The sequence below is a fragment of the Schistocerca serialis genome, chromosome 1 (genome assembly GCF_023864345.2).
Source record: "Schistocerca serialis cubense isolate TAMUIC-IGC-003099 chromosome 1, iqSchSeri2.2, whole genome shotgun sequence".
In the NCBI taxonomy this organism is placed as follows: domain Eukaryota; kingdom Metazoa; phylum Arthropoda; class Insecta; order Orthoptera; family Acrididae; genus Schistocerca; species Schistocerca serialis.
Genome location: NC_064638.1, coordinates 438,749,889 through 438,766,937, shown reverse-complemented (window position 1 = coordinate 438,766,937; position 17,049 = coordinate 438,749,889). Strand labels below are relative to the sequence as shown.

General features: G+C 38.1%; 1 protein-coding gene across 1 annotated transcript in view; it reads right to left on the bottom strand.

Annotated features, from left to right (window-relative positions):
• The window catches only part of LOC126472697 (ubiquitin carboxyl-terminal hydrolase 34), a 529,852-nt gene that overhangs the window by 492,340 nt on the left and 20,463 nt on the right, over nucleotides 1–17,049 (bottom strand). Inside the window, exons 5-7 of the mRNA XM_050099952.1 lie at nucleotides 13,746–13,962; nucleotides 13,049–13,320; nucleotides 2,292–2,510 (exon numbers count right to left, since the gene is read on the bottom strand). Coding sequence (XP_049955909.1) covers nucleotides 2,292–2,510; nucleotides 13,049–13,320; nucleotides 13,746–13,962 — 708 coding nt within the window. The remainder of the gene's footprint in view (nucleotides 1–2,291; nucleotides 2,511–13,048; nucleotides 13,321–13,745; nucleotides 13,963–17,049) is intronic.

Below are 17,049 nucleotides of genomic sequence, written 5' to 3'. Positions count from 1 at the left end.
TAAATAAATTTCTAAAATACATAACGAAGCAACCAAAAACATCCATATAATGAAATTCTACAATTTCATCCCAGCTTATTATTTTCGTGTACCTTGTTGGCACACTTACAATAAAAAAAATTACTAAATTTATTGATATATTAAAATAAAAAGTTTGGCTAGTATTAATATTCTGAATACTGGTTATCCACTACATTTCATAACAGAATTTGGAATGTTAAGTGATGAACTTATACGAGAACATCAATCTTATCATTTTGTTATTTTGCTCCCATCCTTTGAAAATGTCAATGATGTTAGGTTTCTTGTTGTGCACCAACCAATAGTCTTTTCTGCATTTTGTACGCACGTACTAAACACCAGTCTGTTATATACGGCCCAACACAAAGCTTCAATGCACAAGTATCTTCTCCCTACTTTCCAGATCTCTTTCAATGAGCCAAATATATATTTTTCTTTTCATTTTCCAATACTACTACAGTGGTATGTAAGAAAAAAGGTGACCGTATGCACGGTGGGGTATAAGAAAATTTTGGATGCCTCTAGTCTGGTATCTGTGTCGTCCAGTCATTGCCTACCCAGATAACTGGAAAGACTGGGATGACCACCACATTAGGCTACTGTTTCTGCTCCTGATTCTCCCTTGAAAACTTAGTATGCTTGGACAACTATTACTGTCATCTCTTAACATAATATGTGTCCTGTTTGCTTTATGCCATCTATAATGAACACTACAGTGGCTAAGTATCCTCAAGCAAAGCTAAACTAACATGAAAATCAACTCTCAACATTGATACTTTGCGCCAGACTCTGACTCATACATGCGACCTTTTCCAAGGCAAAGGTCCCAGATTATAAACCCAATCCAGCTTGCACACAGTTTTAATCTGCCAGAACATCCCAAATTACTGCACCCTCCACTGCAGAATGAAAATTCATGCTAAAAATTTTGTGCACACCCCAAAGCACATGCTATATAAATGCAGCAGAATGACACACAGTATTTACCGCAGTTTAATAAACGTATTGCAGTATATTGAATGACAGCATTGTTATACAGAGATTGTACAATTACTGATAACAACACTTAATTATCATCACACTACAGGTCAACTACTGTTGTAGAGTATGTGGGATGGTGATAATGTCATTGGGCAGGGGATGTCAAGAAAATGGTTTTCTCTTAAGGATGATCATTTTGACATTAGTGCCCTCCACGTCCAGGAAGATCTTTGAGGTTTGATTAAGATCGTTTAAACACATTAATTCCCAATGATCCACATTGTACTCGAGAACTGGCAAACGTGATGAACTGTGGTTTATTCCACCATCATGTGACATTTTCATATAATGGGGAAGTTAAAAAATCAGGTGTATGAATACCACATGCTCTAAGCCAAAAATCACAAAAATCAGCCAGTGGCCATATGTGCATCTCTGCTTGTTCATCATCAACTGCTTCGTGAACAACACCGACATTCCTATCCTGTACCGTTACTGGTGATGATAAATAGTGTCTTTATGGTAACATAAGGAAAAGGAAGGATTTGTCAAGCCCAAGCAAAGCAGCAACTCCCTGTAAAAAGATCTGCACGCATTCACAAAAAACCATGTTGTGCATCTGTCTGAAAAGCAACAGTGTGGTGTACAATAAATTGCTTCCCTGAGGTGTACCATCACTCTTGACATTTAATTGTCAACAACTGAATGGTCTTGCAGACGCAATTGAAGAACAATGACCAAGAAGACTGTGTGAAGTGATGCCATTCCACAATAATGCAAGCCCACATTCTGATAGACTGACAAAAAACACAATATAAGAGTTAGGTTGGAAAGTCATTCCACATCCATATTACTTACCTGACCTTGCACCCTCAGATTTTCACCTTTTCTGCGCTCTATGGTACAACCTTCAAGGAACTCCCTATGTGGTTGAAAATGCACTCTGAATATGGCTCGACAAGTTCTTTGCCACAAAATCAAATGATTTCTACAATCACGGAATCAAAAGTTGCCCAAGCACTGGCAGATTTGTAAACAGTTAGGAGAATATATTTTTGATGACCAATGTCTCTTTTATGTGTATCTGTTTTGCTTATATTAAACTTATGGAAAAACACTATGAACTTACACACCAACCCAATATTATTATATACGAGAACACATACTCCTGTAGCACTTCTGATTACACCTTACTACTTTCTCCCTAGGCACATTAGATGTTGTACAAGACATGCTTTAATACCACAGATGCAACCATTGCCAGTACACAAACAATATGAAATATTTACCTGCTCTGTGTGGTCTTTAGGTTCCATTTTACAAAGAAGATTGTACAGATGTAACACAGGCCCAGATTCCAAGTTTTTAATGAGTGGAGGAAGAAGGTCATGAACTTGCTTACTGCAGTGTTTTAACTGTGCAGCTTGCCAAATAATGTCTATATGTTCATCTGTTATCTTGCACTCCATTGCTAAAAAGCTGAGTATTATGTGACTCTGCTTTATTACCTAGAACAAAACAAACAATGCAAGGAAACTTTCTTCAATGAATGTTACAACAATTTACTTTGCACACATTTCACAAAACTGATTTGATTTGTTCAACACAATATGCAAGAACAGTACCAACTCGTAACTCAGAAATAAACAAGGTGGGGATGGGATTCTGAGCTATTTGCACCACCCATTCTTTCTTTAGTGTTCTAATTCTAATTCTGGATGTAATAAATAAAACAAAGTTGATGGATCAGCTGGGACTATGCACCAAAGACACAAACTTCAAAGCACTACGAATTATCCCTAAAAAAAAATTAAATTTAATGACGATGGTGCTTTATAACGTACTGCACAAACACCAAATTATTTTGAAGTTACTGACAAGAGAAGTTATGATTTGACTTCTGTTTATTCAGCTCACCTACAGCTATGTTCATTGAAAGTATACCACCTCACATTTAATACATTTTAAAACACTTAAATACCATCCTCACACACTTTCTAAAGGCCATTAGTATTCAAATTCGCAAGCACAGAGTAAACCAAGATCAGCCTGCATGGACCATAAGACTTTGACAACCACCAGCCAACAAGCTGACCCGTCACTCCCTGGTTATTTGTTGCCAATTACTACTGCAAGAAAACTGGTTATGGTGAGATACACGTACTAACCGATCTTGAATTATATGAAATGACTGATTTCCAAGTTTATGCTCAAAACCCAGAAATCCTCTACCATACAGCTATACAAAAATGTGAAAACATCACATATATGAACACCTTCATTAGTCACTGTCTTCACCCATTCACCTCCTTCCCTGTTCTCATTCCAGCACTACACAGCCGTCATTCCATCACAACACCCAGTCTTCATATTTCTCTCCTTTTCCACTACTCCACCTCCCCCCCCCCCTTCCCCACCTCTCCCCTGCCCTCCATCTAACCTACAGCACTTCACTGTCCCCCACTTCAACATACTCTCCTATCCCTCACCCTCCCCAACCCAGCCTCCTCCTTACCCCACCCAGTTACCACTCCCACCCATCATGAACTGGTGCTGCTGCTCGCAGCGTGGTTTCAGTTGTCTGAGACTGCAGTTGTGTGTGTGTGTGGGGGGGGGGGGGGGATGTATGTCTATTGTTGACAAATGCCTTAATGGCTGAAAGCTTTAATTGTAGGAGTCTTTTTGTTGTGCCTATCTGCAACTCAACATCTCCACTATATGGTGAGTACCAACTTTCCTTCTCATAATATTGATATAAACATTTAATGTAATTATGATTATGGACTTCTTAAAAAGATAAGCAATGATAAACAATTATTTGTACTTTATTTTTGAAATATATGTTTCAAAGATGATTTTGCACAAATAGATCGATAGATGATAGTATTTTCTTTGCTAGATGGTGCTGGAGATATACCTTTGTCTTTGGGTAGTGAGTAGTACGAGTTTGAAGTGCGATGATGGGGTATAGGTTGTGTGTGTTGTGTTAGCATCACGGTTGATGTTGAATGTGATGTGAAGTGAAATGACAAAAAATGAACACCTAAAAGTCCACTAGCCGAGTATCCTCTAGAACAGTGTAAAAAGTTACATTTCAAAATGAACTATGAGCCTACAACTTACAAGAAGAAGAAGAGGAAGAAGAACATAAGATGAATATTATGGAAACCGTTTATTTAAATTCTACCACTCTACCCCTATCTGCAACTTATCACTATCTCAGCATACCATGTACTGTGAAAATGTGGCCAGCTGCCCATATTATTAATTTACTTCAAAATTAATAAATAAACTTTGGGCTACAAGACGGTGGTGACAGTCAGACTATGCAGCTTGCTGGCTGGTGGCTGTCATAATCTTATGGCCTATGCAGGCTTCATTTACTCTGTGCTTGAGAATTTGAATACTGACGGCCTTTGAAAGATGCCCGAGGAGGGTACTGACATGTTTTAAAATATATTACATGTGAGTTAATAAATTTTCAATGAACACAGCTGTGTGGGTACGTGAATTCAATAAACAGAAGTCATAACTGCAAAGCTACTCCCTTTCCAGCTTGTTATGGAACCTAGAATGGTGACAATTTATAATTTTTTTAGTTTGTTCTAAATTAATTTCTCACACTCAGTCACCATAAGGTGTTGTACAACAAGGAGCAGAAAAAACTTTAAGTCAAATTTTGTTGAGCAGATCGGGATATTCGCTTTTCCAGAGCTAGATATTTTTAACATCTGCAATAATGAGACAGATCCACTGCTACTCACTCTAAAGACGACACACTGAGAATCTGACAGGCATGAAAAAAAGACTGTTATGCATTAAGCTATCAGCCATAGCCTTGTCCAGAAAAGAAAGGAAAACACACATACACTTTCACATAAGCAGGCAAACATGACCGCTGTCTCCAGCTGCTTTGGCTCTAGCTGTCCGGTTAGAGAGGGCAGAGATAGTGGTCATGTGTGCCAGCTTGTGTAAATGTGTTTGTTTTCTTTTTTCTGAAGAAGACTGGCCCAAAGATTAGTGTGTAACAGCATTTTCATTGTGCCTGTCAGCAACTCAATGTGTCATCTTTATGATGAGTAGCAATCTATTGTTTTCGAAATTGTTGATTTTTGCAACCCGGACTTTCCATCGTTTTATTTACAATGTCTGTAAAATCGCCCTTTTAACTATAAGACACAACAAATTTTAGTGACACTTGTGTTCTTGATCACAATCAATTATCATTGGTTGGCAGTTAATTAGGAGAGGGAGGGTGCAAAAAACTTTGTTTTCCAAGAATATGCCTATTTTGTAGCGCGCATCTTCCTGAATAGCTTGATGCATACATTTGAGAGATTATAAGGCACATTATTTGGTCTGAACTGTACCAAGATGCAGCGCCACAACCCTTTGCACAACATTCTTGTCATATGTAAGTGCATTTCACTCTGTAAAATTCAAATGTTTATATTTGCGCCAGAGATTGTTATTCATGAAACAAGGGACTACTGATATCGATATTTCCTCTGGTGCTATTGACATGCATTGTTTTGAGTGCTGATTTTTGTTTGTTCTCCGTTTTGAAAAGCTTATAACGATACAGCCTTCCCAAAAATTCATATGAAATGTATGATTCCACTTTTTTTATATGCATCCGGATAGTTATCGGACAATTCAGTGCTTCTGAAGGCCTTGTATGTGTGTCTTTATATGTATCACTATGTCCTATTTGATAAAGAACTTGATACTCATTGAAAAGGCGTGTGGAATGATCTGGAAGGACGTGCGTTGTCGTAATTATTGGTGGATTGTTGTCATTGATAAAATTATGCACATACACTAAATTAAGTAACAAATCAAGAAATTGAAGTAATAAGTCCTTAGCAATAAATAACTAGAGACTGCAGAGATGTTAGCACGAAAAATCAATGGTTTTAATTAACAAAATTGTAATCTAAAAATTCAGTAACAGAAGACCTCACTCACTATCTTGAGAAACAATTTAGAAGTTATTACCAAGCAATGTATATTCATTTGTTATTTATTTTTATGCCTTCCTCTGCAATTAATATTCTTTGTAATTATATTTCTAATTAACTCTCCAATTGTTTACTTCTCACAGTTTTCCAATTTCCAGAATTTGAGCCTTATTTGTGCATTTTATGTATGTAATCAGATAAAGCACAACCTCTGTACTACCATCGAATGATAGTAACCAAATACAAATTGTAATTAATTACGTAACTAAAATAATACAAGAAACATTATTGCAATTAAAGTTCAGAATGATTTTCTTATGGAAAACTAAAGATTTCTTTACGTTTTGTAAATTTTAATTGTAACATCAAAATTGTACAAAATTAATAATGCTTTATTTTGGAGGCTATTGTTAAAATTATATATAAAGTGATGCTGCGACAAGTCAGTTTTGAAGTTACTTTTGGAAGTCAAAGAGATCAGTGAAGCCTGTCCGTGGTTTGTTTACATGAGTGTGCAGTTCAGATGTCAATTAATGTGAATAAATTTTGTGAACCATGAAAATTTCATGTTCATTCATCAATGGACCAAGCAGAAGAAACTTAAGTTAAGTAATATTCAACATGAATCGTTACAAGCTTGTAGTGTGGTCTGAATTTTGAAACAATTTTCAGTTGGCTGTGTTATTTTTGTGTTCGTTTGTGGCATATTATAGCACAATATACCTAGAATTCGTTGCTACAACTGTAAATAATGTCACCAGGGCAACAGATGCACAGTAAAGGATGTTACAACAAATGTTACACCAGTGGGTCAAGACTGCAACCTCTCAGAGCCAGTAAACAAACCACCACCGAGTACTTCAATTCAAGAAGGAAACTTATTTTTCGTGCTAATAAAAATGGAGGCTGTCAATCTGAAGGTTCGTGTAATATTACTCTTGATGTTAATATACTGTCACAGTTAATATTGGACAATGTTATGTGCAAGCATTGCTTTGCTGTAAAGTGTGTTTCTGTGGTGGAAGTTGAGTGTCCCAGGAAAGGCCTTGCTACAAACTTATCTGTGATATCCAGCAAATGCAACGTTTCTGCATCTTGTATGACATCTAAAATCATAAACAAAAGTTATGCTGAAGCCCAGGCTATCCGTGATCTGAAGGCTGACCGATCCATCGTCATTCTTCCAGCGGACAAGGGTTCCACGACCGTGGTACTTGATCGTCGAGAGTATGTGGCTGAGGGACTGCGTCAGCTTTCAGACAACACCACATACAAAGTTTGCCAAGGTAATCCCATTCCTGATGTCCAGGTGGAGCTTCAAGGAATCCTCAGAACCTTAGGCCCCCTACAAAACCTTTCACCTGACTCCATCAACCTCCTGACCCCACCGACACCCCACACCTCTACCTTCTTCCTAAAATTCACAAACCCAATCATCCCGGCCACCCCATTGTAGCTGGTTACTAAGCCCCCACAGAACGTATCTCTGCCTACGTAGATCAACACCTTCAACCCATTACATGCAGTCTCCTATCCTTCATCAAAGACACCAACCACTTTCTTGAACGCCTGGAATCCTTACACAATCTGTTACCCCTGGATACCATCCTTGTAACCATTGATGCCACTTCCTTATACACAAATATTCCGCACGTCCTACCAACAATTAAAGGGAACAGCCTTGGGTACCAAGATGGCCCCCTCGTACGCCAACCTATTCATGGGTCGCTTAGAGGAAGCCTTCTTGGTTACCCAGGCCTGCCAACCCAAATTTTGTTACAGATTTATTGATGACATCTTCATGATCTGGACTCACAGTGAAGAAGAACTCCAGAATTTCCTCTCCAACCTCAACTCCTTTGGTTCCATCAGATTCACCTGGTCCTACTCCAAATCCCATGCCACTTTCCTTGATGTTGACCTTGTAATGTAATTAACTGTCAGAGATAAAGTTTTATCTCATGCGAAAAGTACGATGCCCACAGTAGAGAGTTAAGGTAACTTCATTATGTTGCCATACAATGTGTTTAATTTATTTATTTATGAATATTTTCTTTTATGATAAATAATGGATTTGTTTGAGATGTTAAACGTTGTATATTTATATATATTTATTTATATGTGTCTTTGGAGTGTATTAAGGTCAGAACACCAAAGAATCTGGAATGCAGGAATGTCTGCAACTTCCGGGCACATGTTGGCTTGCCCGGCACTTCTTTGTCGGTATTGGAGGGAGATGGACGTGTTTAAGTGACCAGTACAGTATAATGCATTTTTAGGGTATCAATGTTCGAAGTGAAAATATTGTAGTTACTAAACAAAGAGTACGAATAAATATTATTTTTAGCCGAAAGTAATTCGAACCCGGTAGTGTTTATTTCAAACAAGAAGAAAACCCAGGCCATGCTTGTTAGAGTAATGTTTTGCAGACAAAACCCCTAGACAAACGAGATCTGCAGTGTGTAATCTTTCAGCAGCTACTAATAAATAAGCCTTGCTGAAATTGTGCTGGAACTACTCGTATTATTATCAATTACAAACACGTGGTGCGAATGTGGTCCTACCACAATATACCGCGTAAGATTCCACATCATTCAGTTATCAAGAAACGAGATAGGTAACAACCAGTACAACCTCCATCTGTCCAATGGCCAGCTTCACACGTCCGTCCACATCAAACCCACCAACAAGCAACAGTACCTCCATTATGACAGCTGCCACTCATTCCACATCAAACGGTCCCTTCCCTACAGCCTAGGTCTTCATGGCAAACGAATCTGCTCCAGTCCGGAATCCCTGAACCATTACACCAACAACCTGATAACAGCTTTCGCATCCCGCAACTACCCTTCCAACCTGGTACAGAAGCAAATAACCAGAGGCACTTCCTCATCCCCTCAAACCCAGAACCTCCCACAGAAGAACCACAAAAGTGCCCCAATTGTGACAGGATACTTTCCGGGACTGGATCAGACTCTGAATGTGGCTCTCCAGCAGGGATACGACTTCCTCAAATCCTGCCCTGAAATGAGATCCATCCTTCATGAAATCCTCCCCACTCCACCAAGAGTGTCTTTCCGCCATCCACATAACCTTCGTAACCTCTTAGTTCATCCCTATGAAATCCCCAAACCACCTTCCCTACCCTCTGGATCCTACCCTTGTAACTGCTCCCAGTGTAAAACCTGTCCCATGCACCCTCCCACCACCACCTACTCCAGTCCTGTAACCCGGAAGGTGTACATGATCAAAGGCAGAGCCACGTGTGAAAGCACCCACGTGATTTACCAACTGACCTGCCTACACTGTGACGCATTCTATGTGGGAATGACCAGCAACAAACTGTCCATTCGCATGAATGGACACAGGTAGACAGTGTTTGTTGGTAATGAGGATCACCCTGTGGCTAAACATGCCTTGGTGCACGACCAGCACATCTTGGCACAGTGTTACACCATCCGGGTTATCTGGATACTTCCACTAACACCAACCTATCCGAACTCCGGAGATGGGAACTTGCCCTTCAATATATCCTCTCTTCCCGTTATCCACCAGGCCTCAATCTCCGCTAATTTCAAGTTGCCGCCACTCATACCTCACCTGTCATTCAACATCATCTTTGCCTCTGCACTTCTGCCTCGACTGACATCTCTGCCCAAACTCTTTGCCTTTGAATATGTCTGCTTGTGTCTGTATATGTGTGGATGGATATGTGTGTGTGTGTGTGCGCGAGTGTACACCCGTCCTTTTTCCCCCCTAAGGTAAGTCTTTCCGCTCCCGGGATTGGAATGACTCCTCACCCTCTCCCTTAAAAATCACATCCTTTCGTCTTTCCCTCTCCTTCCCTCTTTCCTGACGAAGCAACCGTTCGTTGCGAAAGCTTGAATTTTGTGTGTATGTTTGTGTTTGTTTGTGTGTCTATCGACCTGCCAGCGCTTTCGTTTGGTAAGTCACATCATCTTTGTTTTTACATATATTTTCCCAAGTGGAATGTTTCCCTCTATTATATTCATATCATTAAAAAAAATTATTTTCTTACGTGTTTGAACTTCCACTGCTATGAGTATGAATCCTGAATCCTTCCTGGTCATGCTGACAAAGTTTTGTGAATTTATTTGGAGAAAAGTATAGACAGTGGAAATTAAAATAACCTGTGGTGCCTCTCCTGCTCCAAGTCGGCCCATTTGACATTCTACTCATCTTGAGTATTGTGGGGTGAATTTCAGACCGCCAAATTTCTCTTATGGACACCTTTATGATTCTTGCTCTTGTGCAGTGAGAGAAACTTACAAACTGTGTATAATCAAGTTGTGTGTTAAAATAATATTACAATAAACTTTTAAAAGATTTTTCTTTACAACTGTATACTTCATTTACATTTCTGCGCCATGTAAGTGACCCATGTTTGTTCCTAATTTACAAGTTGATTTCATTCCTTTGGTATCCAATGTAAGATTGGGGTAAATAAGCAACTGGGCAACACTGGGTGATCAAATACTATTTAATGAATGGACTGCTGCTAACTCAAAAGGATATTCACAAGAAAAACTACAAAATGGCTCTGAGCACTATGGGACTCAACTGCTGAGGTCATTAGTCCCCTAGAACTTAGAACTAGTTAAACCGAACTAACCTAAGGACATCACAAACATCCATGCCCGAGGCAGGATTCGAACCTGCGACCGTAGCGGTCTTGCGGTTCCAGACTGCAGCGCCTTTAACCGCACGGCCACTTCGGCCAGCAAGAAAAACTACACTTGTCAAAATTACAAAGAAATATATGAACTGTACATTTGAAAAACATCACTTCCATGAGGCTGTTACTTTAAAATAGTACTTTACTTTTATTGTACTTAAATAAATTGTTAATTTTTATAGCCAGTGTCGGTAGTTATAATTAGTCAACATACTTCGAATCCCTCTTTGTTGACTACTGACAATTTATTTTTATTTTGCCTTTTTTTAAATTCATTAGGAACTTCACAAATGGTATGAAATCAAACATAGTTACAAATATGGTTTGGTTCTAAATCTAAAAACTTTTGAAATGAACAGTTTTAGAGCTCAACCACAAGTGGTTTGATTCCAGTGCACAGACAATGCTTTAAATTAACAAAACAAAACACATGTGGCAAAATAAAATTGCACTTTCAGTAGTAGTATAGATATTTGAAATACCTTAAGTAATTGATGTGGCTTTTGCCCATTTCCAGGAAAATGTCACTATATTGTTTGCTTTATACGGTAAAACATCGACAGACGAGTTCAAAAACAGTTTTTCAGAAAATGCATAATGTCACCAAAAACTTAACCTATATACTGTTCTCTAAACTCACAATGCTGCCAAGCAGATTGCTAGTACTTCTCTTCAGAAGATACATGTGGTTTGAAAATTTTCAAAATGGAATTTTTCTTATTATATTATTGCTGTTATTGTCTTTAGTCCAATGACTAGTTTGATGCAGACTCTTCATTTCTGAGTAACTATTGCAACCTACATCCAGTTGTATCTCTTTACTGTAGTCAAACCCTTGTTCTCTTCGACATTTTTGCACACCACAATTTCCTCCATCACCAAATTGACTCTTAAGAATGTGTCCTATCAACCCTTCTTTTACACAAGTTCTTTTATCCCCAACTGAATTCAGGACTTCCTCGTCAGTTATTTGATCTACACATCTGATCTTCAGCATTCTACTGTAGCACCTCATTTCAAAAGCTACAGTTCTACTCCTGTCTGTATTCCTTACTGTGCATATTTCACTTTCACATTATGGCTGCACTCCAGGCAAATACTTTCAACCTTAAAACACTTAAATTTATTTTCAATGTTGTTATTTCTACTGTTTTTCTTATTTCTCATTTTTCAGCATCTTTAGTTCTGCTGTCACCAGATATTTTGCTTCCCAAACTGCAAAACTCATATAATACTTTCAATGTCCTCATTTCCTAATACAAATGCCCCAGAATCACCTGACTTAGCTTGAATACAATCCAGTAATCTTTCACTTTTACTGAGGCTTTGCCTTAATCTTTTTTCAAGACATTACGCATTCCAGTCAGCTGTTCTTTCAAGTCCTATGTAGTCCCTGAAAGATCTACTATGTCATCGGTAATCCTCAAAAGTTTTTTGGTTCTTCTTGAATTTTAATTCCTTTTCAAACTTCTCGTTTGTTGCTTGTTCTTTGTACAAATTGAATAATATGGGGAACAGTCTGCAATCCTGCCTCTATCTCTCTTCTCAAATACTGCTTCCCTTCATGTCCTTTGCCCCACCTTTGACCATGTAGTTTCAGTCTGGTTTCTGAGCAAGTTGTATTTAGTTGTCCAAGTTGCATTTTGTCTTTTGTGTCCTGTATTTTATCCCTGATACCTTCAGGATTTGGAAGTGTGTTCTTTGATCAACACTATCAAAAGCTTTTTCCAAACATACAAATGGTATATGTGGGATTGCCTTTCTTCAGCCTAACACATAAGATACATCATTGAGTCAGTACTACTTCATATGTTTGTATGTTTCTCCAGAACCAAAACTGACATTTCCCACTTCAGTTTCATTATTTGTTTCAGTCTATAAACAATTTTTGTTTGTATTTTGCAAACACGACTCATTAAATGGATGGTCGGGTATAACCCACAACTGTCTGCATCCACCTGCTATGGTATTGGGATTACTACATTCTTCTTCAAGGCAAGAATATTGTGCCTGTCTTAAGTATCCTGTATATCAAGTAGAACTGTTCTGCTACTGTCAGTCCTCCCAATGTTCTTCATAAGAATAAAGGAATGTTGTCTCTCACATGCACCTTGTTTAAACTTTGGTCTTGCTGCATTCTATCAACTTCTTCCCACATCATCACACAGAGGTCTCATCTTCATCCATTTCTCTTTTCTCCCAAGGGTTCTTTAATTTACCTATATGCAGCACCTATATTTCCTTATCATACAACATACATATTATTTTTTGTGTCCCAGAAGTAGTCAGTCCTTTGTTGCAGAAATTTAAACATGGAAAAGAAAGTTAAATATACAGAAAAATGCAAAACTGTGGCACACTAGGGAAGACTGTAATTAATTTTCCATACCTCTACATGAAGATTTGGTCCAAATATGTGCGAAATAATCTGGTTTTCGATAAGCCAGTTGGCAAGATTCTGGCCTACATTTTCTACTTCCATTATGCTTTCATTGTTGCACAGTTCATTGAACATGTTGATGTGGCTGTTGATCTGTGCAATTCCTGCAAGCCTCATAGTCAGTGTAGAGCTGGTAAAATATTTAAAAGCCAAATCAAGGCCATCACGGTCAAAAGCAAGTGGTGAATCAAGAGGATCCTTCACAGCACTCCACATGAAATCTGGAAATCAGAATTACCAAAAAATTATTTCTAAATACCAACACTAGGTTAAATTACCTTTTAAATTTTACCCCGTTAGTACAGAATTAAATTTTAGTTGATTTTAATTTATCAATTAGCATTCAGGAAGCAAAAATAAAATGTTTCTGTTTCTTTCCTTTCAAAATTATTTTACACTTACTATCAGATATATTTCCTCTACTAGAAACCAAACTATTGTTACAAAGAAAATAGTGACACTTCACAAAAGCATATAACGCAACATCTTTAATTTTATAAAGAAATGATTCATCCCTTGCTGCATGTAATATGCATTTGTTTACCACAGCTTTCCTCTACATTAAAACTGATAATTCCATAGGAGAAAAACTTTCTTATTTTCAGTGGAAGAATAAAAATCTCCAGGGTGCTGTTTATTACATTACCTGCCATTGTTTTGATACCAGGTACACGAAGATCCTTATCTGGAAGGCCGCACATGTATCTCAATACACGTGACCGCAACGGAACAAACAACTGTACAACTGAACGATAGTTGAGCCATAATTTAAGATTGCACACAACTGCAACAAGTGCATGGGCAAGTGGCACAGGCAAGGATGAGTTCTCAAAACATGCTGTCATCGCTGCTGGTCCACCAGCCTAGGAAGAAAGGAAGGAATTTCTGTATGTACATTTAGCACACTTCTCAAACAGAATGCAGCATATTTCTGAATACATGACTATATAAAGGAAATTACACATATCATAAATCATCTCATATATATGCACTGTCCACATTAAATAAAAATCTTACCATATAGCAGAGATGCTGAGTCACAGATAGGCACAACAAAAAGGCTGTAACAATATAAGCTTTCGGCCATCAAAGGCCTTTGTTGACACACACACACACACACACACACACACACACACACACACACACACACACACACGACTGCAGCCTCTGGCAGCTGAAAACATGTCATCACCTTTTTGCACCGTACAGCTTGAATCCTTCCAAGATGTTTCACTTATTTCTTTTTGTTTGGTTCTTCTTGGTTTACTCACACTTCCTAGTTAATGTCTCTTGGGCAGCTTGCACATCAGCAGCTCAACTGTCATAGCTGTAATCGTATGGTGAACATGACTGATGAGTGTTCCCAAGTAGTGTAGTGTCTTGATGTTATTGATGGTGGTGATGACAAAGAACACAGGTAGTGAAATTCAGCATTAGTATGTATTCTATAAGCAGCAGTTATGAAAATGAAAAAGATGGAAAAAAGTTAGTACACTGTTTATTGTTTCAAAAGTAATTGCCAGATTTGTCAATACATTTATTCCACTGTGAGACAAGAGATGGTCAATGCCTTTAAGGAAAAAGGTTTGCGGTTTACACAATCACGATTATACCCTGGCATGCTTCTCTTCATCCAAAGCTGACTGATAGCCATAAATGTCTTTCTTCAGGGCTCCAAACATACAGAAATCACATAAGGTCGGGGATGTATATGTTTTCCCATCAAAACTTCTGCAGCATGGCTGAATCGAACTTCACAACATTAGGCGGGTCAGACTGAATGAAACAATGGTAGCCGTTTGTTCTTAATGGAAGCGTGTACATTTTTATGGTATTTGATGGTTTGTGAAAACTTGTCTTCTTGCTGTTATTAGCCTTTAATCATGTAATGTCTCTACATCATGCAGTCTCCACGGTTGATCTCTCTGCCACCAATAAAGACAGCAATAACACTTATTGGTCAGGACTTTCTTCCTTTTCTGTGCATTTGTAACAATTTACTGCAAGATCATGTAGTATGCTGTGTACTAGCCTAAAACATCACAGCCCGCCACTAACACCTGTTAATCACAAAGTTATTTTCTTCAATATATATGACAGGTACCTCCTAGCAGGTAGGTTTTGTAGACTGGGGACTAAGCTGTTTATCTGTCTTTCCTATTTTTCAAACTCTCCCTTTTGTCCTGGTACACTACAGATTTGACTTGTCTTTTTCTACTATTCAATGCAGTCAACAGATAGTCACTCTTTCCACATGTTCATCACCGTCAAAGAGCTCTTCTTCTTCATCGTGTAGCTGTGACTGAGCATTACAGGTTTGAAATGATATAATGGCTGCCACTCTTCCCGAGATTTCCACTTGCAAAGCAGGGAAAGAAAGGTCTCTATGTCGTAATGAGATTTATTATGTTCTTGTATACCTTTTACTACATGTAAAAATAATTATTATTTGGTGGGCTTACATCTTACTAGGATTTTGAAAATGTTTGCAGCTTTATTTATGACACTGCTAGGAAAAAGGAACCTTCTTGAAATTTTGGGGATAACAATGAATACAACTTGGAAGAAAACACCAAGAGACTGAGCTTCATCAATATCAATTTTTGAGACGCAAAATACTCTGCAGGGCCACATGATCTTACTGTTAAGTTTAGGGTATGCGCAAATTTTACAAGGAAATGTTTCGACTGCGTGTTCACCGAACAAGAGCACACAGCCCATATAAAATCTGGTCAGCTGAAAGAGAGATGTTCTGGGAAATACAGTCACAAAATTTCATAGCCTGTTTTGTCAAGCAAATGCACTAGGGTGTGATGTTTGTCCACACTGAGTAGTGGGGCTTACCGATAATTTAGAAGGGCCGTGGAAGTGAGATTCAGAAGCAATGATGGTCTTTTTTTTCTTTTCTTAAAGAGATCTTGCATCTTTTTAATGGTATTCAAGTGCTGTTACTTGTCTTTAAAGATGTAATGTCTGTACACCCTGTAGTCTCCACACCGCTGCACAAACCATCAATGATGACAGCGATGACACCAATTATAACTAGAAATAACCTGTAAAGCAATACTTCTGATTTGTTGGTACATGACAGGTATAATTTAATGAGTCACCATAGAAGGAAATGGTAGTAATGATTGCTATCAGCCCACAGTCATTTAAGTATTTGAGAGAACAAAGCAAACTCTGACCTCCAACTTTTTGTAATGGTTATCGTACTTATGAAGTTATATGTTTTAGATTACTACTGTATTGACCAGAATATAAGCTGCACTTGTGACCTAAATAATTCAGTCATGAATAATTAGGGTGCAGCTTATCCACGTAGCCCTAAAAATATTGCTGTATTTCACATCATAGTATCTTCCACTGTAGTGCTCTTTCCTTAGTTCAAAAAGGAGCAACAATATCACTGATGTTTGAAAAGTAATCATTTTATGAGTAACAATGTAGTAACTATTATAGTGCCCCGACAGGACAGGCACAGTTTTTCTGTAACTAAAGCATAAACATCAGTCTTCACCAACGAATGATTACTTTGTAATTCGGCACAGTTATGATGGAAATTCCTAGTTTGCTATTATTCATTACACAAGGAGTACACATAACACAGCAACTTGCACAAAGTACGGTATGACTGAATCTAATGCACATTGTTTATTTCCATTGAGAAAGAGTTGTAAACGGCTTTTTCATCCAGGAATCTTGAAGAAAGCCAAAAGCTGGGAAATATCCAGAACTTGATGACAGGGTTATTTCTTGTGTACAAGATAAAAAGAAAAAATGAGATACTTATCTCTTAATGAATAATCTAGTGACACACCTTGAAAATTGCAAAGACCCTATAACATAATGGGTCTAGGGAGAAAACACTGGCAGAAGCGGAACATAGATAGTTAACATCTGATGAGTGGTTGAGGTATAGTTTTCGCTCAGCAGGGCAACCAGGATGC